The 24,369-nt window shown below is 31.1% G+C and overlaps 1 protein-coding gene across 2 annotated transcripts in view; it reads right to left on the bottom strand.

Annotated features, from left to right (window-relative positions):
* The window catches only part of LOC108910726 (filamin-A), a 110,779-nt gene that overhangs the window by 48,226 nt on the left and 38,184 nt on the right, over window positions 1-24,369 (bottom strand). Inside the window, exons 1-3 of one of the 2 annotated variants that reach the window (XM_018715424.2) lie at window positions 20,776-20,900; window positions 16,361-16,741; window positions 3,295-4,143 (exon numbers count right to left, since the gene is read on the bottom strand). In XM_018715424.2, coding sequence (XP_018570940.1) covers window positions 3,295-4,143; window positions 16,361-16,718 — 1,207 coding nt within the window. In that variant the 5' untranslated portion in view covers window positions 16,719-16,741; window positions 20,776-20,900. Of the gene's footprint in view, window positions 1-3,294; window positions 4,144-16,360; window positions 16,742-20,775; window positions 20,901-24,369 lie in introns of those variants that run through there. The other variant, XM_018715425.2, reaches the window with a different exon arrangement.

Below are 24,369 nucleotides of genomic sequence, written 5' to 3'. Positions count from 1 at the left end.
ATCTCTAAAAATGGCTAAACGGCACTAAGAAATCACAAAAAGTCATTTTTATCGGAACTCATTTTTTTCGCATATACTGTTTTACCTTAGCAGGCAAGAGTGGTACTTAAACACTGTATATTTAAATCATCAATATTCAAGATGTTTGAAGACTAGAATATGAAAATGCCTCGATGTAAAATGATGAACTTTCAATAGTAAAAAAAGTAATAACTCGAATTTTTAAAATACCCGTTGGAGGCGAATGTCTCAGGTTTTTAGTGATAGTGTCTTCAAATTTCAACATCTTGTATTTAGAAAACGAAACCATAGGTATTTTTTTATCACCTGAGTTTGGCTATCAACGTGTATTTTCAAATGTAGCTTAGCGTAGTTGTTCATCAAAATCAGATATTCTAACAAACTTTTAATCCAATACTTTTTTTCATATAAAAGGTATAATTACGTAGTTGAAAATTGACACGTCATTGGAAAGAGGACTTATTGCTTTATTAGATTGTGTTTTTGGTTGATTCGTTAGATTTATTTTGTGTGAATTTTCATTCATTTGGAATGGAATGTCAAGTTCATAAAATTTATAATTTTCGGCGCTTGCTTCTTTTTGTTTTTAATCGGCACGGGGAAAACGCTAAAGCCTCTCAAGCTGCTCAGGAAATTTATGCGTACCTATATGGTGACGATGCGATGAATGAACGAACGGTCCGTGAATGGTTTCGCATTTTAAAAAAGGCGATTTCATCCTTAAAGACATGAATCGCCCCGAACGCCCTGCTGAGTTTGATGAAGGGCAATTGAATAAACTCCTTTACGAACATCCAAGACAATCAACAAGGTAATTGGCTCAGGAGATGGGATGTGATTACAAAACAGTAGTAAACCATTTGCATTCGAAGGGAAAAGTTCAAGGACGCTTGGGTACATGTTTTGAACGAAGACAATAAGATTCAAAGCTCCGCAATTGCCGCTGGTTTGCTTTACCGTTATCAATCAACACGTAGTCTTAAGGAACGTTCTCTTCATCGTATTGTGTCTGGTGTCTGTACGTGAAGTTGATACAGCGGAAAGAATAGTTAACCCGCAAAAAACAAGTAACAAGACTATAACTTCAACGTCGAAACACAATGGTATGCGTCTGATGGGACTGGAAAAGGGGGGTAACCGTCAACGCAGAACTCTATGTCCAACAACTACGGCTCCGCGCGACTGTTCAACAAAAAAAACCTGATCGACGATACAACATTCTTTTGCAACATGACAATGCGCGGCCACTTATCGCCAATATTACCAAAACTTCCATTCGGGAATTGATTTGGGAAGTTCCGACTCACTCGCCTTACTCTCTCGATTTCGCGCCTTTTGATTTTCTTTGTCAGACTCCTTATGCGGTGTTTCTTTGAATAACGACAATGAGCTAATAGTTTGGTTGAATGAGTTTTTCCAATCAAAACTGGAGGACTTCTACAGAAGAGGCATCGATAAACATTGTTGAATGGTGGGAGGAGGTTTGTTAAAATGTAATTTCTTGATATGACGTTTCTTATACATTTTTTATGTCTCAAATAATAAAATATCTATCTATCTAACTATCTAGGTCATAAGTTACGATGGAGAATACCTCACTGATTGATAATTGTAGAGTTAAAAATAAAATATCATAAATTTGGACATTACTTATTCCCTAATATTTACCAAAACTAAAATATTCATTTACTTTTTGTTTTCTACAAATGTTTTTAAAATCTTTTTCAAACATTTGCAAATAATATGCAGTTATGCCAATTTTTTGAATGTGTGCAACAAGAACACAAAATTGTTTTTTCACATAAATGGTCTTCTAAAAAATACGTGGTATCTGGCATCTAGCAGGATGATTATCATAGTCAGTAGACCAATTATAAAATGGATAATGTAATTTGTAATGTAAAGATTATAAAAGGAGATAAAATTTCGTATAATTTTGTTATCTTCTGCGGGATATTTCTAAATGTCTTCCTTGCGCCATTTTTTAAGGTTATTTAGTTTTTCTAAATGTTCACGTTCCGTAACAGTTACTTCAGTGTCGCTATATTCTGCAATATATTTTTGTATATTTCTTTTAAACATATTAAGGCATAACAGAGAAAATTTCATACTATTAGTTTATAATGCATCCATTGTTTTTTAATCGTTTCGGAAGACAACAAGGTCGGTAAATGGAGGGAATGCAAGAAACGTAAAGATTTTCAGTAACCATGAAGGTTAACTGAGCATTTATTTACACGTAAAGGTTAACCAAGTATGAAAAAACTTTGAACTGATTCACTGATCCTCAGAAAATTATCATTGAATGCAAAAATATTATTTGAGGTAACGAACGTTAAAGAAAAAATTGTATATTTATAATTGCTATTATTTTTATTTATGAAAAATTAAAACCGGTTGCTGATTTTTAAAACCTGGTCAACTGAAACGCAGCTATATAAAAACATTGAAGCGATAACTTCTTCTAGCAACTTAAGTTTCTTGAAAGGAACTGTGGAGCAAATTTAAATGTATTAACGGTTAACATTTTAAATTTCACAGCGTGTGCCCCTTGAACCGTTTTATACAGGGTTGGGCCAATGTGTGGGAACACCTGTGTACAAGGTGAACCATAAATTTGGTTAAAAAATACATTTACAAAAGTTTTTGTATTATTAGTTTTAAATGGACCATCCTGTTTATTTTAACATTTTTAGAAAGACAGATTTTCGCCGATTACAATAATATAAGGTTTAGTGGGTCTGCGATTTATTGTTTTTTAAATACAAAATTGTTTCTTTTCTCTTCACAAATAAAGTTTTTGAAAGCTACTAGGTACTACCCTACTTATTATCCTTTGTAAGGAATAGATAATAAAGTTAGTTTCAACATATTTGATTTTCATCACTGGAAACTAGGCATGTTATATTATGTACCCAAATTTTATACAAATTTTTGTGCTATGAAATTTATTGTAACACTATGATACCTTTACGAAAATATTCCACAAAACAATTATCTTATTCGTTCACCAATTTATGTTACATGCAATAATTTATTGATACTATGATAGTAATGTCAACTTCATCAAGCCATAAGTGCTCTAAATCTAAATTTATAAAAGGTATATATAAGATTATTCCTGTAATTAATTTTAAGAATTTCTTATAAATGAAAAGAGACGATTTTATTATTATTGTACAAAATAGTATTTACTTGAACTTGACATCAAGCAGCGCCAATATCAAATAAACCAAAACCCAAAAGAAATCCAGAATAAGTGTGTTTTCTCACCCTCAACATTAACCTCAATATCCTCTAGTCTCCCGGGATGATTAATTAACAACGTACTGGGCCTGTGCACAGGTCCAGGTCCAGGCAAAGTCACACTAGGTCCCGTACCACTACCTCCTACACTAACGATTATAGGGCACCCGACCACGGGTCTTTTGTTAAATGCTACATTCACTACGTGATCACAGGCCTCTGCCGGAACGAAGCTGACGGCGAACCTCGCGTTTCCTTGGGGATGGACTTGGGTCGGTATGTTCAGACCCCTAGCAGAAATCGTTATTTCCAAGTTTCCTTCGCCCGCTTCGCTGGCGTCTACAGAGAATGTGACGGGTCTACCAACCGTACCCCTAGCGACGGTTCCAACAGTGACTTTGTTGGAGTCAAAGGCTTTAGCGATGAAGGGTGTTCCTTGAACGGGTCTTCCATTGTAATCTACACTAATTTGGTGAGCTCCAACTTGAATTGGAGTGAATTCAGCGGTGAATCCCGAGTGTATGTCTCCTGTTACTTTGACGGGTAGCTCTCCGATAGGTCCTCTGACGGCTACAGCCAATTCTGCTGCACCACCTCCAGCTACTCCCATATGGAAAGAGCTGGGTTGGTTCACGGGGATGAGCTCAAGATGGGACAAAGATAAAGTCACTCTGCTGGTGTCCGACACAGAGCAGACAAAGGGGCAGCCACGTACGGTTTCTCCGTTGAATTTTATGTCTATGAGATGGGATTTCGCTTGGTCTGGTGTGAAGGAGACGAGGCATCTGCCGCCTCCTACCACTTGGACGTGGTTGGGAACCTCTCCTTCGTTGATAGATATTTCTAGTTGTCCTTCACCTGCTTGGCTAGCGTCAACTAAAAAGAAAGAAATTAGTTATTTATTGTCGTAGAAAAAGGTGATAAAAACGCATTTTTCAAACGAGTTCCCACTATCAAATTAAAAAAATCAGTTCTAAATTTATTTTTGAATAATTCATGTTGATTTTTATCATACGAATAATAGCAGGTTATAAATGTCCTAATGTAAGATAAAAACAGATGTCATTATTTAAGGACCGTAGCTAATCAAAAATTAGTCATATTTTTCTCAAAAATAATTGATTTTATTAAATTAAGATGTAAGAACATCAGGAAATGCAAATAAAATGATTCTATTACTTTCATAACAAATAATAATACTTAAGATCTTTGGTTAAACATAACTTATATGTTTGGACCTTGTTTTTAAAAACAAAACTGCTCTTATATTTTCGTATTTTAGTATATTACATATTAATAGCACTTTTGTTTTGTCATAAAGACAAACATAAAAAGATATAATGTATAATGTCACGTTATATGTATACACATCAAAAACAACATAAAAAATAACAATTAAAATAAGCATTAACAAAGTATGACGTTAAAAAGTTACATGATACAAGTACCTAATAATAAAATGATGCAATAAAAGTTACTTTTTCTTTCTGTTATTATAAGGGTGAGACTGACTTCCGCTATGAAATTTGTGCAACTGTATTTTATAAAAAAGAGACACTGTAAATGTATGAAATTGTAAGAATATCTGTGGAGCAATTTCCACAGTTGTCTCTGAAATAATCCGTATAGCTTTACTTTTTAGAGAAAAAAAACATGCGTACTACAAAGCTTCGAAGTAGATATACCTAGTTTATTATTATTTTACAAAAAAACTTTAAGGTTAGGTTTAACGAAATTACGAATGAAATTAGAAATAACAATTTTCAAATAAGAAAAAGTATTCAGTCAAGAAGAAATGGTCTGCAATCATATTGCGAACACTTTGAAGAATACCAAGGTTACTTTTCCGTTACTTTTTTAAAGTTTTTGCTATGACAATATTCAACTTTGATTACATATTGGTTTATGAATAATTTATATTTACTTACTTGTTTCTATTTTTTGTAATAAATATTTAGTTATTTCTTTATATGAACCTATTAATTAAAATTCCTTTCTTTTATTGTAAAACAGACAGTAAGTGTAAATTTTGTGAAAAAATAAAAATAATGATTTGACAGGAGTAATTTATTTGGAAGTCATAGACGTAGAAGTTACGCTTGATACGAAGGCTGACATCTCTAAATTAACGGTAATCGAAATGCACAATTCATGGTTCTGAAAGTATTAGATATTACTACATCAAATTTTGTGAAGCTCTCATTACGTGTTTTTGCAATATTAAAAAAGTATATTTTTTTATTTAAAAGCCTATAATTCGGAAACGGTGTATTTCTAGATCAAGATTTATATAAACTTTTTAATTTATTTTTACCCTAGTATATAGTATAAGTTTGTATACTTCCTCTTGGGATACTACGTACAATTTATTGGAAAAAAAATTGTCTCCACATAAATATAATAAAAGAACAATAGTATATTGTATATCTAGTAGTAAAAGCAATTTATACATTCCCGGACGACAATGCAAATTGTTGACCGAAACGGCATGCAGCCGAGACCAACAAGCATTGAGTCCGGTAATGTGCTTTTACTACGAGGTACATTATATATAATTTTTTTCTAAAATTGCAAACAATATTAATTAATTAATATGAATTAAGAAATTGTGTTAATACCTATATAGGCGCTAATATAAATGAAAAAAAGAAAACATATTTAAATTAGACACTGGTGATAATGTTCAGATGTCAGAGACATCACTAGAGTTAGTAGTAGCTGCAATAAATGTGATTTTAAAGTCATTACCAAACAAATATAGGGAAAAGTATGAATTCGCTTACATACGTTTCAAGACTCATTGCCTTGAAAAAAATACGACCTCCCGATCCGAAAATGTTATTATTGCGTACTTTTTCGATTTATCCACAGAGCTGAAGGCATCTACGTTATGGTCAATTTTCTCCAAGTAGTTATTACAAGGGAAGAAATTAATTGTTTTCCTGAAACGTCAAGGTGACAACTATAAACTGAAGAAGTCAAACGTTTTGTCAAGATGTTAGATGTGGAGATTTTAAAACATCTGGATATTAGTTTTTCCTTATTAGATTGCCTTAATATTTGGTGTTGCCGGTGCATGTCGCCGTGATGAACTGTATCAATTAAATTTTAATAATATAGATGATTTAAGATCAAAGCTTTTGATTAAAATACCAGCAAATGAAACGAAAAAAATCGAGATCATTTATGATTAAGGAAACTTATATTCCACTGTACAGAAAACATGTTGCATGCCGTCCAGAAAATTTTGAATGTTGCCGCTTTTTCTTTAAATATACAAATGGGAATGGTTACAGGCAAGTAGTAGGAATGCATCGGTTTGTTAAAATGCCTCAAATTGTCCCCAAATTTTTAAATTTCCCAAATGCAGATAAATACAAAAGACATTGTTTCCGTCGATCCTCTGTATTTTGATTAATGCCGGGGCAGAGTTAATTGCATTAAAGAGACATGGACGATGTACATCTTCAAACGTTGCCGAAGGATATACATATAGAGAAATCTTTTACAAATAAACTGGACATAGCAGTTAATATATTTAAAGGGAAGATTTACTAATAATATTGTCGAAGAAGAAATAATTAATTAGTAGTTTTAATAAACGTTTAATATGTGGAATACGTTCAATAAATAGTGCTATATTTACTAAATAATGCATTTTTGATGCGAGTTGGTTTGCCTGCGTGTATTTATAAATATTTGCTGTATATAATACAGATAAAAGTAACTTTCCCGTACTATTTGCTGTTGATTGCTTAGCAATGAACTAAAATACAAGAATACGCTATTTTAGGATCAGAAATTGGGCCGAAAAAGAACACATTTACGAACGATTTCGGAAAAAAATATTTCGCACAATTTAGACTCCAAAGTAGTATTATAAAAATATATCTCTATTTCTTTAAAATTTAATAACCAAATGTAAATTCTCAAAATTAAAATATATGAATATGAATATGAACCTATGTTTAATAAGTATTTTGATAAATTAGTGAAGATAACTGAATTACGGTAACAACGTAAATGATTTAGATTTCAGTTTCATAAAATAACGAACCCAACAATATACACATAAATCTAACCGTACACCGTAATTTTTGATTATCACTTTAAAATAATTAGAATAAAAATATTTACAAAACTGCCACTCCATACCGCGTTAAGCGTTGCTTTTACTTCTTACTTTCTACATTATTCTCGAGTTATTCCAAGGCAAACGAACTGTTCCTAATGACCTTAAAACTGATTTAAACTATGGAATTTCTATTTCCTCTTGTACTTATTATTTAATCAACTGCAAATATTTAGCCGCACCATACCGACAATCTTAACATTGCCACACAGACACTCACTTGCGGAGAAGCGAACTGTAAGTACTTGGATTCGTTCCTCAAGCAATCGTAAATAACTTAATTCTATAATAATTAAAAGAGTTAGGCTACATGGTTCGAGGAATACAAGGAAGAATGAAATAATTAAATCTACTGTGGTTTAATGTTACATATATTGAGATCAACCAACCATTTCTGAATTCGACGCAGAACGACTTTAAAATGTTGTGCCACTTCCTCGATATATGAATGAGGTTTATTGGAATAGTACTCTCGCAAATTAATGAACTGTTTGTTTAATTAACTTTCTTTTCTCGCGGAGAAATTTTTTATGATAAAGTCTACAGATTTATGTTATTGAAATTTCTGTAGAGAAATAGCAAACATATTTTAAATGTAGAATAATTTAAGAAGCATGGTCATTATTAGCTCGCTTATAAAATGTGTTCTTGGTAAAAATACGTGGACTGTATCCAGATCTCCATTGGATGAAAATAAGTAAATTTGGAGAAACTTGCCTAGATACAAAAATAAAAAATACTGCTGACAAATAGTAATACATACCATGAATATTTTTTTCTATAACTGTACTTTGGGCTAGAATGGCTTTAGTTCGAAGCGTCTGTATTTATTTCAATGTAATACTTTACTAGAATACATATGTAAGAAAATTATTTTGTATTAAAAATGGGGGTGATATGGAGTGGTCAAAGCAGTGACAATCCAAAAAATAACACTCTATGTATCAATTTTTACACACACAATATTTATACTCAAACATGCAAACTAATTAAACAGTTTTTAGTTCAAACCGTTTTAAAACATTTGTCCAGAAAATAACAGACTTTTTGAGTTACACGCTAATGGAGATATTTAGTGATATGCGGTTGGCAGCATTGCGTTGCGCAGAACCTCCTCTGTAACGACATGGTCTTGGACTGTTGATATCTCATTTAGATTGATTTAGTGATATTGTTATTTGAGTGCAACGTGTTTAAGTGTTAGTGACGATTTCTGAAAAGTACGATTTTCTGAAACAACGATGTAGAGTAAAATTTTGTGTGAAACTGGTGAAAACTTTCACAGAAACGTTTCAACTTTTGAAATAAGCTTACAGAGATGATGCTCTGGGTTTTACGCAATGTTACGAATGGTATGGTTTTCAAACTTAAAAGTGGTCGTCAGTGAATTGAAGATGATCCTTGACCAGAAAGGTCTTCGACTTCAACTGATGACCCCACGTTCAGAAAGTCAAATATCTGGTATGTTCAAATCGCCGATTGCCTGTCAGGGAAATTGCAGAAGAGGTTAGCATCTCAATTGGGTCATGCCGTGACATTTTGACTGAAAAATTGATCATGCTTCGAGTTGCAGAAAAATTTGTTCCTCGTTTGATGACCGAACAAGAGAAAGAAAATCGTGTGGACCACAGTATCCAAATAACTAAACCTGTATTTAACAAAAAAATGTAAACTTCTCTTAATAAAAAAAAAACTCAATTTACGTGTACATAGCTAACAATCTCTTCACCTTGGATTACAATAATTAATCAGAAATTAATGTAATTAAAAGTATTAAAACCACGAAACAGAACAGGTTATGTTTACTCTATGGCCTATGGGATCCGCCATATTCTTGGCGACTTTTTCTAGGGTGAGGGTGTTTAAAAATTGCCATACGTAATTCATTCATAAATCATTTAAAATTCCATACTGATTTGACTAGTATACTGTGGTGTGGACGTTTATCGGCAACTCTTTCAACTATTCAATGACCATGAAATATTCATTCAAAAGATCATAACGGGAGACGAAAGCGGAAAATAGGTTTACGGCTACAACAGTGACACAAAAGTTCAATCATCACAATTGCATAGGATCTTTACTGTCAAAATGTTCACTGTTTTTCGACTTTAATGGAATTGTGCATTCTGAATTCTTGCCTCAAGGTGAAACAGTGAATCGCGTGTACACTATCAAGACGTTTTGCGACGGTTGAAAAAATCCGCATAAAGAGACTAAAGTTATGGCGAGACAACACATGGGTCTTGCACCATGACAATGTGCCCGCACACTCAGCTTTGTCAATTCGCCAGTTTTGTACCAAAAACCACATTACTGTCTTCCCCCACCCCCCTTACTGGCCAGACCTGGCCCCTTGCGATTTTTTCTTATTTCCGAAATTAAAATCAGTATTGAATTGACGCGTTTTCAAACTATTGATGATTCGTCACAGACTTTAAAGGCCATTTCAAATTAAGCTATCCAGGACTGGGGAGTACTTTGAAGCAGATAAGGACCAATAATCCATAAAATTAATAATAAATTAAAAAAAAACAAAGTTCGATTATTCTCTGAACAGACGGTATATTGAAGTCGTGATGACGGTTTGAAAAATAAAAAGCTAATTATTTCTGGTAGATAATAATTTACCTACGCTTCTTCATACTTCCTGGTGTTTCAATATATTACCATCATCATTGCATCAAGAAAACTTTGACTTTATATTCATTAGTTTACACAACATGGTTTCGCCCAACGGATAATGTTTATTCAAATATTTCTTAGATATAATTACGAGTAGGCTATCGTTTTTTGCATCACATAAAATCTCATGAATTAAAGTAAACAACAACTTAGAGATACATGACTCACGTTTAATTATTATTGTAATCATAATTTTTTCCTTGTCATAAGCATTTTGTAAATGCCATATATTATATATCCTTAAAATATGTATTATTTATTTGTGTTTAGAAAAGCAATCAATAATTTATTTATTTATTTAAGAATTCCTTGCCTTACAGGTATAAACCCAATTATCAAGATGACAAGAAAATACAAGAAAAAGCACAAATACATCATACATAAGTTAACAAAACAAGAAAATAGCAATAAAAAAGTTGAATAACACAGATTATGATGAAAAAAAATCTAATAATTAATAATAATCTAATAATTTTACTTCACTTTTGATAAATCAATCACTAAGTGCATCAATGCCAAAATATTTCTAAATTCCCTTAGCCAACATTTTATATTATTAAAATAGGGTGATAAAGCAAAATTTGAGGCATAATTTTGCTTTATCTCAATCTACAAAGTACCAAACTAAGAAAGCAATCGAAGGAATCTAATATTTCGAAAGCCATTATACTAATAAAGCTGAAAATTTCGGTAAATACATCGTAAGGTGAATTTTTCAAAAGTAGTATTCACGTTCATTGACAGGGGATGTTAGTTACATTTTACTGGCACAGCATGTACAGGGTGCTTCACTATATTTTGACCCCCCCCCTTTAACTTTTTTGTTTTAAGAGTTATAAAAAATGTGAAAAACAAAAGTTGTACGATTTTTTATGAAGTTTTCGAAAATGATAGTAGAAAAACAAATGAAGTCCAAACAAAATGGCCGCGGATGATAACTAATTCCTAATAATATTTCAATTTTCTACTTCTGTGTAACCTATTTTAACTAAATAATAATACAAACCGTCAATCAATAACAATGTTATCATGACATTACCTATCACTGTCACGGTCTAGGTACTATATAACATTGTCCATGAGGAATTAGGCTTATCACGGTCTAATTAGTGAGATTTAGTTTGAATACCTATACGCATTTTAGACCATATCAATGTCCGATATGTCAAAATATATTATAACTAAATCTGTAAATCCTTACGTAATTGAAAAAAAGGCAGAAGCGCCTGAAAGAGCTTTAACAATTACAAGATATCTTATTAGTATCTCGCTTATTGTTAGAGACGGACCCAACAAATCATATATGACTTTGCTCGACAGGGAACGTTTTATGCAAATATGTAAAAAAATACAGGGTGTTCCATTTAAATTAACAAAGTTAATATCCGCGGCAATTTTGTTTGGACTTCATTTGTTTTTCTACTATCATTGTCGAAAACTTGATAAAAAAATCATGCAACTTTTGTATTTCACATTTTTTTATAACTCTTAAAACAAAAAAGTTAGGGCGGGGGTCAAAATATGGTGAATCACCCTGTACATGGTATGTTTTAAATCTTTTCTCTCTTTACAAATTGACGGTTTGTCGAACAAATTACTGAAATCTACCGTTTACATGTATTTAATGCTTTATTACCATTTCCAGAGTAATTTCCAAAATATTACCAAACCTTCATATTTTTCAGATTCTGCCACCTTATAAGTTGAAAAGGAACAACATTTAATTAAAACATGTTTGGTTCATTTGATCTATTTCGTATCCCATTGTAAATAAAATATTCTATACTCCGCGGTCGAAATTATAGAGAGTGACTCATCGCTAGCTTTTGGACTAGTAAGGGGGATGAAGCGTGCCGGGAACGAAAATCCATTGGCGTGTCTGCGTAAAACGTCCCAATTGTGTTTTTTTAATTTATAAATTTATTATAGCCATGGAATTAGACTCCTCGTCTACGCTTATGCTATGACGTTTCTCAGGACGGGTTAAATCAAGTCCGTTTACACCCACTAAAAAAGCATTTTCCTATTCCCTACCAAGTGCAAAAGACAGACATAGAATATAGATCGACGTTCGGTGTAACTCGGTCTCTAGACGATTATAGATTATATCGATGTGCGTAGCGAGCTGCACAAAGATAAATAATATTGAACCGTATAAAAATCATTTTATATTTTATACGCATTATGGTAATAGTGTTTTTATATTATGTCTTAGTCACTCTCTATTAATTTCTACCGCGGAGTATATGTAAAGGCGTATCTTAACAACAATGTAACAAATACATTTAAAAACGGAGGAAAAGTACACAAGATACAGAATTTGCACATATTTATATGCTACTGTAAAAAGTAGTTTTTTGGATGATGACGAGCATTTTCATTTTACTTTGTACGTATTTACTATTTTATTTTGCAGTTAGTAGTTCGCTTTTTATAATTTATCATGTAGTAGTTTAATCATACACAAAGCCTTCACAAATGTTTACAAGCCACTTGACCGCCGAGCTTAGGCAACCAACATTGCACGGTTGGTACTCTCAATTAAATCAAATCAATAACTGGTTTACAATGAACAATGACAAACTGTCACGTCTACGCTCGAGATAATGGGAACGCTGATTGGTTGAATAGAATCTCGTGAAAAATTACACCAACCACAGCCGGTGAAACAGAATGTTGTGTTTAAATGTAATCTTGATCGTATTGTTTTAATTTTACCGAAATTTCATTGCCAACGTTAAAGAAATAACATTACTGTTGTAAACAAAATTACTGTTCGTCATTTATGATGGCTCTGTAGTAATAGAATAGGCAGGAAGTTATTATAATTTATTAATATAGTGAAGAAATGTAATTGATATAGGACAATTATTAAAAATTATTAGATAGGTTCTGCATGTAACTTTCCTATTATTTTTTATGTTATGTATGCAATGTTTAAAGGTTTAGTTTCATAGGTGTATGTCTGATAGAAAGAGAATGGTGGTCAAAAATTTCAACCCAGTAAGGTTATTCAACCCTAGGAAGAGTACTACAAATATGAACTACAAGGTAAAATAAGTTTGTGAGAAATGTAAATTTACTTTACTTACTACTTTACTAAACTTTTTGAACAAATTTACTAAATTATATCAATTTTTGGTCAGTATGTTTCTATTCAAAGCAATAATCAAATTTATGAATAAATTTTAATTATTTACTACTTACTACTACTTACATCTGTTTTTCTAAATGTTTTTCAATATGAGTCATGAATTCAGAAGACAGATACAAACTACCTTGACATTCATTGTAAATTTAAGTTTTATTAATCTAACTTCTTTATCACGAGTGAATAATACTTTAAAGATTAACTACCGTTTCAATGTATCTAATAAGGATTAGCAAATTGCATGGACATACAAAGCAATTAACTCATAATAATAGATATTGATTGTCTTAACATTTTTCAAATAAAAACAACAAAAATTACTTGAGTGAAATGAATTAATTATTATACAAAGAACTAGCGCTACTGACATAGTGAAAGGCACTTGTTGAAGAAAATAAAAAAAGTGGTTGGTAATAATGTCAGTAGAGCCAACTTACCAATTTTGAAATTCCTATAATTTAATTTTTTCAAATGGAATATAAGATTACTAAATCAGGTGATATTAAAGATAACAAAAAAAAAAGTTTGGAATTGCTTAGTTTTTGGGATACAGGGCGTTCAAGTCTCCTTAAAATTAATATTTTGTAATATATTTCAACAAGTTAATGAAACAAATGAACATTTACACAAGCGTTTATCTTTTAATCCTTTATAATTCAAAATTAAAATTATTAACCTAATTAAAATTTTGCCCTATTTTTTTTTGGTGTGGCATTTTTTTTTTTTTTTGACTTGAACTTGAAAATTCGGATTATCTCAGACAAAAGAGCATTACCTAATAAAAATTATGTAATCAAATTTTGTTTTCCTCATCTAAATCACTAAAGAAACCTTAAATCATTTATACTTGAAATTGAGTAGTTTTAAATAAGAAATGAAAGAGACGTTTTTTGGATATGATATTAAATAAATGAAAAAGTATTAACCAAACAAGATGGGACAAAATATTGAATGAATGATTTTGAATCATAGTTTGTCTTCAGAAGACAAAAAGTAAAATTTCTATGTACATTTTCGTTTATCTTTAGGCATTTTGAATATATTAAAAATTCAATTTTAAAGAATTTTAACTTGAACCACTTAACACTTCTCGATCCTGGGAACTTTTTTCATATTTTGAGTTGTATCATCCGATAATGATAATGATGCAAAATATAAAAAATGCAATAAGGTGCTAGATATTTTAAATAACTGATACGCTTCTAACAAACAATACTGTAAAACGCTATTAAGTTTTTGGGAATTATTATTGACAAATTGTAAATTACATTGTGAACAACTGAAAAGTAAATTAAGTTCTGTAACATATTTAATTCGTTATGTAAAATTTGTTTTAACTAAAGAACAGCTAAGTACTTAATACATAGTACGGTTTAGTATAGTCTAGGTTGAGGTATGGTTTGTGCTTATGAGGTGGTTCAACCTTACAATGAGATATTTTTATTATTCAAAAAAGTATATTAAGGTGTATAGCAGGTGTTGTGAATAATGTGTCGTGTAGGAATATATTTAAGGAATTTAGAATTTTAACTTTTTGTTTGAGGATTTATGAACTATCTGTATATGTATATACGAATAGTTATAGATTTTTGAAGAATATTCATTGCATTAATATAAGGCAAAATGATAAATATCATATACATTTTTATAAGTATAAAATTTCAACGAATTCATCTTGGTCTTAAAATTTTAAACAATTTAAGTGATTATAAGTTTTTAAACAATTTCTAAAAAGTTTTTTCTTTGACAGTTGTTTTTATACTTCACACCAGTTTTTTATGATTTAGTTTGTAAGGTAATTATTTCGACAATTCCTATACAAATTTGTATTTTGTCTTAGAGGAAATACCTATTATTATTAGATAAAATTTGGCCTATGCAATTCGGGGAACTCTATTATTTTGAATAAATATTGTTACTATTATCTAGTTATTTATTAAATAATAATAAACAAATAAAAATACAAACGCTAATAACAAAAGAAATATATATTACTTTTTAATAACACCATGAGTACTCTCATAATTTTTCAATAATTTGAGACATTTTATATCTCGAAAATAAACTTTGGATGTTAGAATCTACCAGCCGGTCACGTCTATCATATACAAGGCGACTCTGAATATTTTAACAGCATGTATAATTTTATCAAAATATAAAAAAAACTGCAAAATGTTCAAAAATTGTTGCTACGTCCTTCAAATATTTTAACTAGAAATGATTATATTAGTATTAAGGAAATTAATTAAGAGGTGGTTATCATTGTTGGTACAGACATGTCATGTCATTTTTAAAGATTGTGATAAAATAAAACATAATGTAAGGGAGAGTTTCATAGGTAGAGTTCGGAGCTTTCGTCGGCTAGTCATAGGCGTGTTCGTCGTAAACAAATAAATAAACAAGTAGATATAAACAACAACGCGAAGCCAATAACTGCCATAATTATTAACGGTTTCGTACGGTGCGTTGCAGCGAAAGGCTGACGCGACGGCTATGATCATCAGACCGAGTCCCGAACTCTATTCATAGGAGTTGAAGTTCAATTGTTTCATTTTCTTCTTTATTTAAATAAATTTAACTTTAGAGAAACTTTTCTATGAAATAAAAAAAGATATCTACTGTTGATTATCGCCAAAAACTAATGTGTGCTGAGAAAATTGAGTGAGAAAATAAGACTACAATTTTCTTTATTTCTTTCAGATTCGGTTGAAAAGAACCAGTTTTCTACAACTGATCGTGAATATATTTTATGAGAAAGTACTCTTCGATTGAAATGTACGGTGATATGAAGAACGTCAACTTTCATGACCATTCCCATTTACTCGACACGGCCGATTATAACGATATTCAAAAGGAATACTTTTTTGTATAAAAAATAATCTTGATTTCATTTATTGATTTTTAAAATTATATCAAGAATTTAGTAAACTAAAAAAAATGTGCCTTATGCAATCATTTTCAATGTTGATATGCACAAAAGTATTTTTTACTATTTTGATGAGTTTTGACTACCGCTAAGGTTTGTGACATCTATTCACAACGCCCTGTATTATTAAAATCAGCGTACAATTTTACGAACTCGTTTTAAAAATGCATTTTAAATGGTAAAAACAACTTGCACTTACCTCTGAACTGAACTGGCTGACCAACTACACCCCCGCTAACGTCGGCGACCTGTATCAACCCCGCGTCGTAAACCTTAGCGATCAAAGGCCCCGAGGGGAGTTTCTCCCCGTTGATCGAAACTTCCACAACATGGGTGCCAACTTCCGTGGGCACGAACTCCACGCTCTGTACACCCGTGCGATTGCCAGGGAGTACCCTGGCCTGAATGGTTCTTTTGCTGGGGGCGATCACGTGTACAGATAGGTCGGCGGGTGCGTTGTTGGTGTTTGTAATTATTTCGAAGACCGCGGGGGTGTTGGCCGGCACCAGCCTGGTGGATTCGCCCAGAACGGACAGGTTGGAGTTTGTGTTGGACATGATGTTCACATGCCAGGGGCTCCCTTGAACGAAAATAGTTGGTTTAGTGGCGCGGCTACTTGGTGGCGATGGGCAGCAGGATAGCATTGTACATAATTCCTTGGTTACAGGATGACCCGTAATAAACGTCAGCTTTAAATTTTTTCATTATTTTTTCAAGATGGGGAAAAGTGTAAGGATAAGAGTTGTAGGAAATTTTTAAAACTTTTTTAATACTTAGGTACATTACACAAATCATTGAACAGCTTGGCATGATTGAGTACATTTTCACTCAATATTGAGCATTTTGATAATTTTACTCATTTGTGATAATATTTGAACTAAAACTGAGTACTTTCATTCAATATAAATAAATTCCGCAGATAAACTCATATTTGGTGCACTTGTAGCTTAATCGGAGTACCTAAATCAAGACCTAAATGCCTCATTATGCAACCTAACCCCATTCTATGGTTGTCGTGCGTTGTCTTTGTCTATTCCCGTCGTCCCCATTAGGTCATTTCGTGGCGTGATATATGGCATGTAATTCTGGACAAGTGTCCGTTAATTCGGTTATTTTAGTGAAAATTATGTTTAAATGCAGTGGTTTATAGTTTATGGCAATCTATTCGTCCGATCATAGGCTAGGAAATATAGAGCTGGACGCGACTTTTTGTTTCGGCAAGCTGAATTTATCACTATAGATGGTAAATATTATGTACAATAACATATTAGTTTCCACATTCATAAAAATGGGGGGAAGATTGTTTACAGGGTGGTGTACTGTGGTGTTTTACATAAATTCACGTTTTTCGCTTATAACTTTTTTCCGTTCATCTTCCCTATAAACATGGGTCCTAAAATGGCCGTTTCCGAGATACAAGGTGTTAAAGATAAAACCATATAAATTTAGGCTGTTTCATTATCCGAAGAGGTTATTCTCGTAAAGCACTATTTAATATACTGTGATAGTAGTAGTAGTAAATTGTAGTCAAGACATTAAACAAAGAAAACATAGGTAGCGAGTTTACGCTTTGTTGACAAAACGTAAACGTAACGTCATTTTTTTCTGTTGTTTAATTTGAGAATGGAAAAACGTAGTGTCAGAAATATTCTATTCCATAGACTTTTATGTTCTTCAAATAATTTGATTATTTCAGTTTTTTTATCATATAATCATTCCTTTTTGCTGTATATACAGGGTGTATCAAGACGACATTTGGTATCTATATTAGAAAGGAATTTAAACAAAAATTAGGAAATATGTAACTAGTACGAAATTTTTATTTAAAAGCATGAAGCTATAGCTAAAATTGACAATTGGATTTGCAAGAACCTCCAGTCCTATTTTCGTGTGGAAAATGAATATATTTTAGGTGATATTATTATTAACATATTTAATACTAATAGAACAGAGCAGATGTTACATGCGGTTTTTTATGTCAAATTGAACATCCCGTTTTTTTTGTTCAATGTCTTGATTTGTCTAATGTAAGCATTGTAAGAAAGTATAAAATCCCTATATTAAAGTAATTTAAAATTTACTGCTTAAAATGATGCTTGTTCGAGCACGAACTTTGCTGCTGATTGAAATTCTACAACAACAATCATCATTTTTTTATTCAATATAGTTGTGTAAGTACAAGAAGGGTTTGACTATTATCTACTTATAAAATTTATCAAATTAATGACTATCTGTATCTCTAAAGGAAAAAAATAAATTATTACCCTGTGTTGAATAATACATATATTTTGTTGAGTTGCGTTTAACATCCTTTATCTCATCAACGAAGCATTTTATAGACCTATCTTCAACTTTTTATTTTACTTTCTTAAGTACACGAGCCTCGTCGAAGTTGTTGCCACCATTCTTGGGACACCTTGTATCCATATTTTCATTCACGTATAAACAATTGTATTATTCCTAATATTAATTATAAAAATTTAAACATGATATAATGCATTTTCTTCTGTAAAATAAACTAATCGAGTCAGAAATAACATGTATTGCATGTTGCAGATAAATTATGGTAATTATGCCTTGCATAAATATATGCATGAGTAATTTAGAAACCACATTTAATAAACAAAGTAAATAGAACTACTGTAAACAATTTTTCATTTGTATCCAGCAACAAATTCAGAGCATAATTTTTGATACAGCTCTTTATAACCGTCAATTTCAAAGAACTATAATCTGTGACTTTGCAGCGATTAAATAGCCTTTAAAAATACAGGGTGTCTTACGAGGAAGTGCAAGTTCAAAGAGATATTTCTTAGGTAAAAATAAGCAAAACAGTTGATGTATTATATAAACCTTTGCCCCGAAATGTATTGATTTCAAAATATACTTTAATTTTTTTGAAAAAAAGAAAATTGCTTATACTTGAAGAACTCAAAATGACAGATTTGCAAAATTTGATACATTAATACCGACATTTAGTTCTTACAAAATTATAGTAGCAATTTTTCATTTCAATTATCAGTGCCGTAGACATGGGGGTCTTTTCCGTGAAGCGTAACTTCTCTGCCTATTTTTTTTCTGATTTTTTTTTAAATAATGTGTCTAGGAAATAAAATTACTCTGTCGAATTTTCACATTTTCTTAGATTGCACTTTCTTGATATTTTACAATTGAAACTACATTTTTTTTTTAATTTCAATTAATAGATTAACAGAAAGAATTAACTAAATCAGTACAAGGTACGAAATACGAAAATAATACCAAATAAACACAAAAATTAAACATAAAAAGTATGTAAATAATGCTATAACATGGATGAATTAAAAAAAATATCAGAAAATTTTAAAGGACCAACAGAATGCAAACATACTAGGTATTCTTTTTGATTTATTATTTATAATTTCATTTACGATTTAGTTAAATCTATCCTTTAGTTTCTGTATTTTTTAAATTTATTGACGTTATATTGTTAAACTATGTTTATGTATTATCATTTTGGTTAAAATTCTTTTGAAAACATATATCATTATTTTATATTATAGCACAAAAAGAAAGTACAATAATTACACTAAATATGAATTAATATTATTACAGCAAGGTCTAAGAAAACACAAAAATTTAACAAAAATAATTTTTGTAAATTTCTATTTTAACGATAATGCTTAAAAAAAATCATAGGCGTAGAAGTTAAACTTTACGAAATGGAACTTTACTGGAGCCTTACGAAAATGAAGAATTACTGGTACGGATTTGTCAGTAGGTACTTAATGTAAATACTACTCTCTATATCAAATGTAAAGCCATCATTACGCTACCTTGAAAAATAAAATAAATCCAAAAAACGTGCATTTCCGAACCAAGACTTATATAAACTTTGTTTTGTTTATTTTCTTTAAGGCATGTTCCCATCCAATGTGGACATTTCCTCTTGGAACACCCTGAATATTTGATAAGTTTTAGATTACAGGATCGGTTTTTAGCTACTTTTTCTTTTTTCGTTAATCTAGAACAAGCTTAAAAAATCAAACTCTATCAGATACATTTATATCCTCATTTTTTAATTTCTCTATTTCTCTCTCTCTCTTTCTATGTTTAATGCATTGATTATATAATTTTTATTTTGAAATTTAATCATTGAAAAAAAAAATAATGTTGAAAAAATAATAATCAAATATTCACGTTAACTAACTACTGCTTTTATTTATTTTTTTTTATATTGACGTTGATCAAACATCATAGAGATATTTTTCAATATCCTAAATTTCTTAACAAGGTAAAATTAATTTTAGGTCATCAATGATTGTAGATACGTTTGTCATTAATTGGTCAGTATGCTCTTCTCTATGTGACCGTTTTTTCTTTTCCTCTTTTTTAAGAAAAACTAATTTTTAAAGGATAGAAATATAATCATTCATTGGTGTACTATGTACATAAATTTTGTACGTCAGATCATCTTCTATGTCAGCTTATGTTCAGATTTGTAAAGCAATCGCTAATTTAAATGAAATCCTAACGAAATGCCAGTACAATGCATATCCATTTACCTTTTCACCACTTCCTACAACGTTTAAACTAATACGGACACATTTCACTCCGTAAATATACTTATTTTACCTGGCACTAACACCTGTTGTATCACAAAATCCTTGTTTGCCGTTTAATTAACAATAAAACACTGGAGGTGAAAATTGCACACAGTTCACGGCACAGCGTTTCGAAATACGGGTCGCGCGGACGTAGCCTGCCTCGCGGATCGTTCCACGGTTAAAACTCGCCATGTAGAGTAGACTCGGGCAAAGTAACAATAAGGTGGGCGGGGTGAGAGGTGTAGCGGCATTCCTACACCGCTGAGCAACAGGTAAAACCATCGAGGTGGTAACAACATGGAGGTATTCCAACGTGTGGAGAGAAATGACGTAGTACTGTGCGTTTGGACATTTTTCATAATGGAAAATGTAACGTTTTTTTTGGTTTAGATTTGAACTACTAAACTTTCACAAAAAATATGATAAATTTAATAATTATCTAGGTGCGGGAATATAACAGGGAAAATATTTCGTCAAAGAACTTTCCAAGTATTTGATACAGTTTGGTATAATACAGTCACATGTTTTTGGGAAAAAATTAAATGTATGAAGTAATAGCTTTGTTCCTGGTGCATTAGATACACGAAACAACGAATTTTGAATATTATGTAAGCTTTATATCGGCATGCGCGTGAGTCTGATTGTTAATAACTGTTTTGGATTGCTCTAAGAACGAAACTAATGAATATATGCCTCTCCGATTTACGTTTGTGGGCAAAGAGCGATAGTCCCGCTCGATCTCGCCCCATCCGAAGTCACTTTTCCTGCCAGGTATATTGGCGCGAAGAAAATTTACATCTTAACATTGTTGCAAAGTCTAATTGATGACTAAAATTTTATATCTTGCAATATTCTTCGTACATCCCTAATCCTCTGATTACTTTTAGACTCTTTAAGAAAGTCTTTGAATGCTAAAAGTTTCGGAATGATAATAAGGTTAAATTAATGGTGCGTTTCTGAATGATGCGACCAAAATCATTTCTTTTATTCATTAAAAAACGTAAGTGAAAAGATGGGAATAACTCAAGTATAAAAAAAATAATTTTATACTTTCTTTGAAATATCAGGCTCTGTTTTCGTTGTAATATTTGTTATCATATCATTTATTCACAATATTATATTGTTTCAAACTGTGTGACAAGGGTTTTTGTGGAGAATTGAAAATCATTTCCAATAAAGTTTACTTCTTATTTGAAATACTGAAAATTGACTTGAATTAAGATCTTTAAAAAACATAAATGACAATTCGTATTGATCTTAATAGTTTATAAGAAATTAAGAATATACAGAAACAGCAAGATCATTAAAAATAGTGTCCCCGAATAGTTTAAAAGTTTACTACATGTGAAAAAAGAAAGTAGGTATTACTGAAATTAAAAAAAGTAGCAATTGTTTTTGCATCTTTGAAAATCCAAAACTTAACTTTAATATGTTTCACGTTAGTTGATTTGGCGGAAGAATTGAAAAATATGGCGAAAATCTTAAAAATGGGGTATCGGAAAAGTTATTTCAAAAAGTATTTAAAATTAAATTTTAGGTTCAATTAAAACCAGTAAAAACTATAATTATATCACATAAACATGAAATTAATTTAATTTTGGCCAAAATGGGTGCACTTATTGGAGGATTATTGTTATCTATACTATCTACATATTTCTCTTTTATTTTCCTTATAATGGAGCACTTTTGAAAACCATTTTTTAATATACAATAATACACTGCAAAAGTCAGTTACCTAAGCAAATAATATTGTTCTAATTTAGCTAATCTTGGCTGAAATAAAAGTGATTTAGTTGGTTGCTTCGAACTGCATAAGTCAAACTATACCTAGTGATCTAGGACAGAACTCAAGTGATATTCTTAAACATAATTTTCTGAATATATTGAATAGGTCTAACGTCTAAACGTAAACAGATAAAATATACAAGACACTTATCAATCAGCATCATTTTGGTCAGAGAAAACTTAGATTACTAAATAAAATTTTCCTCATGCTTCTTAATGTAATATTTTGCGTTTCTTTAAGGGCAGAAATTTATTTTTATTTTCAAAAATGTATCTTTTCGATCTTTTTCGCAAATGCTTTAAACTTTGTTATCGTTAAGATAAAGGAAACAAATTTTGATTAGATTACCTGTTTGCTAGAAAACAGTTAAATAATAAAATGTTTATCGTGTAAAGAGTTAATTTTAAGGTCTTAGGAAAATATTTGAAGAAAAAAAGACAAATTAGACCTCCAGTTTTATTCGTCCCTGAATGATTCTGGTGCATATTTTGTCATAAACAATAAAAGTGAAACTCCTTTATAAATTTTAATTTCTCTATCTTTAGGCATTTTCAGTATATTTAAAAACCATTTTGAAGAATATCAACTTGACTACCCTCCTACCTTCTCGTTATTTGCTGACCCATGTTAAGATTATGGAAACTTTTTCATATTTGGAATAATTTTAAGTAAAGTTTGGTGTTTATAATTTGAGACACTATTTATTATATTTTATTAAAATAAACTATTTTAGTTGATGAATTAAAAAAATATAGATTACACTAACTGTTCAAAAGAGACAATATACAATTTTTTAGTTTTTTGACATGAAACTTCGCATGGGAATAAAAATGAAATTCTCAACACTTTTCCTAATATTTATTTTTGATTTAGTTAAGGAAACCTTTTTTCGATAATTTCATATCACATTTTTAAATTTTTACAAAAAAATTCAAAACACAACGCGCTACGATAATATGTAGTAACAGCAAATTTCTTTAGACTATACAAGAATTATACAGCGCAACATGTGGGTGACTTATTTTAACGTTATGCTAACGCGTAGTGACGAGAGAATAAGGACAAAATTTTTGAATCGTGGGTGTTAAATATTTCAATAATAATAATTTACCTCATATGTTACAATTTTTTGCGAACTCTGTATATTTGAAGATACTCATTGTAAACTCCAGTATATTTTGCATTCGTCCATTGAAAGTATTTTGTAAAACTGAAGTTATTGACTTTTTTATTTAATAGATAATGGTAAACAGAATGCCCCACCTAAATTCACAAAATAATAGAGTAAAATTCTTTCGAAAACAATTTTATTTCATTACATTATTGTAAAGTGTACGGTTATACTCCTTCCATGTTATCATACCTCGATGGTACAGTTACTACAAAATGCAGCTAGCAGAAGTTGACCCGAGTTACGTCGGTTTCGTAGAACACTCGCGAACACTCGGACAATTATTATCCTTGTAAAGTGCAAAGACTGTACAAAGGATATAGGTACCTATTGGTGGACGAAAATTATGAGTGTCAAAGGACACCCATCGGTTTTTCACTGACAAGCCTCAGTACTGTGTCAGTGGGCCACATGCATCGACCAGTGCAATGAACTGTCGTCCTCTTCTCAGATGAAAGCGGAAAATGACCAACCCAGCCGAGGAGGACACAATTTTATAAAATAATCACGTATTTCAGAATGGTTATTACATTCTGGACAGTCTGGCGACTAGTAGATTAATATTTTACCGGCACCACTAGTATGTGAATACATTTGAACTATGAATTAGACTTCAAACTGTGCATAGTTGCTGAGTTGTGAATTGTTTTTTTATCTTACTATGT

This window comes from Anoplophora glabripennis, unplaced genomic scaffold (genome assembly GCF_000390285.2).
Source record: "Anoplophora glabripennis isolate ALB-LARVAE unplaced genomic scaffold, Agla_2.0 scaffold467, whole genome shotgun sequence".
Taxonomy (NCBI): domain Eukaryota; kingdom Metazoa; phylum Arthropoda; class Insecta; order Coleoptera; family Cerambycidae; genus Anoplophora; species Anoplophora glabripennis.
The sequence above is the reverse complement of the archived record's forward strand: the minus strand, read 5'-3'. Positions and strand labels throughout refer to the sequence as shown.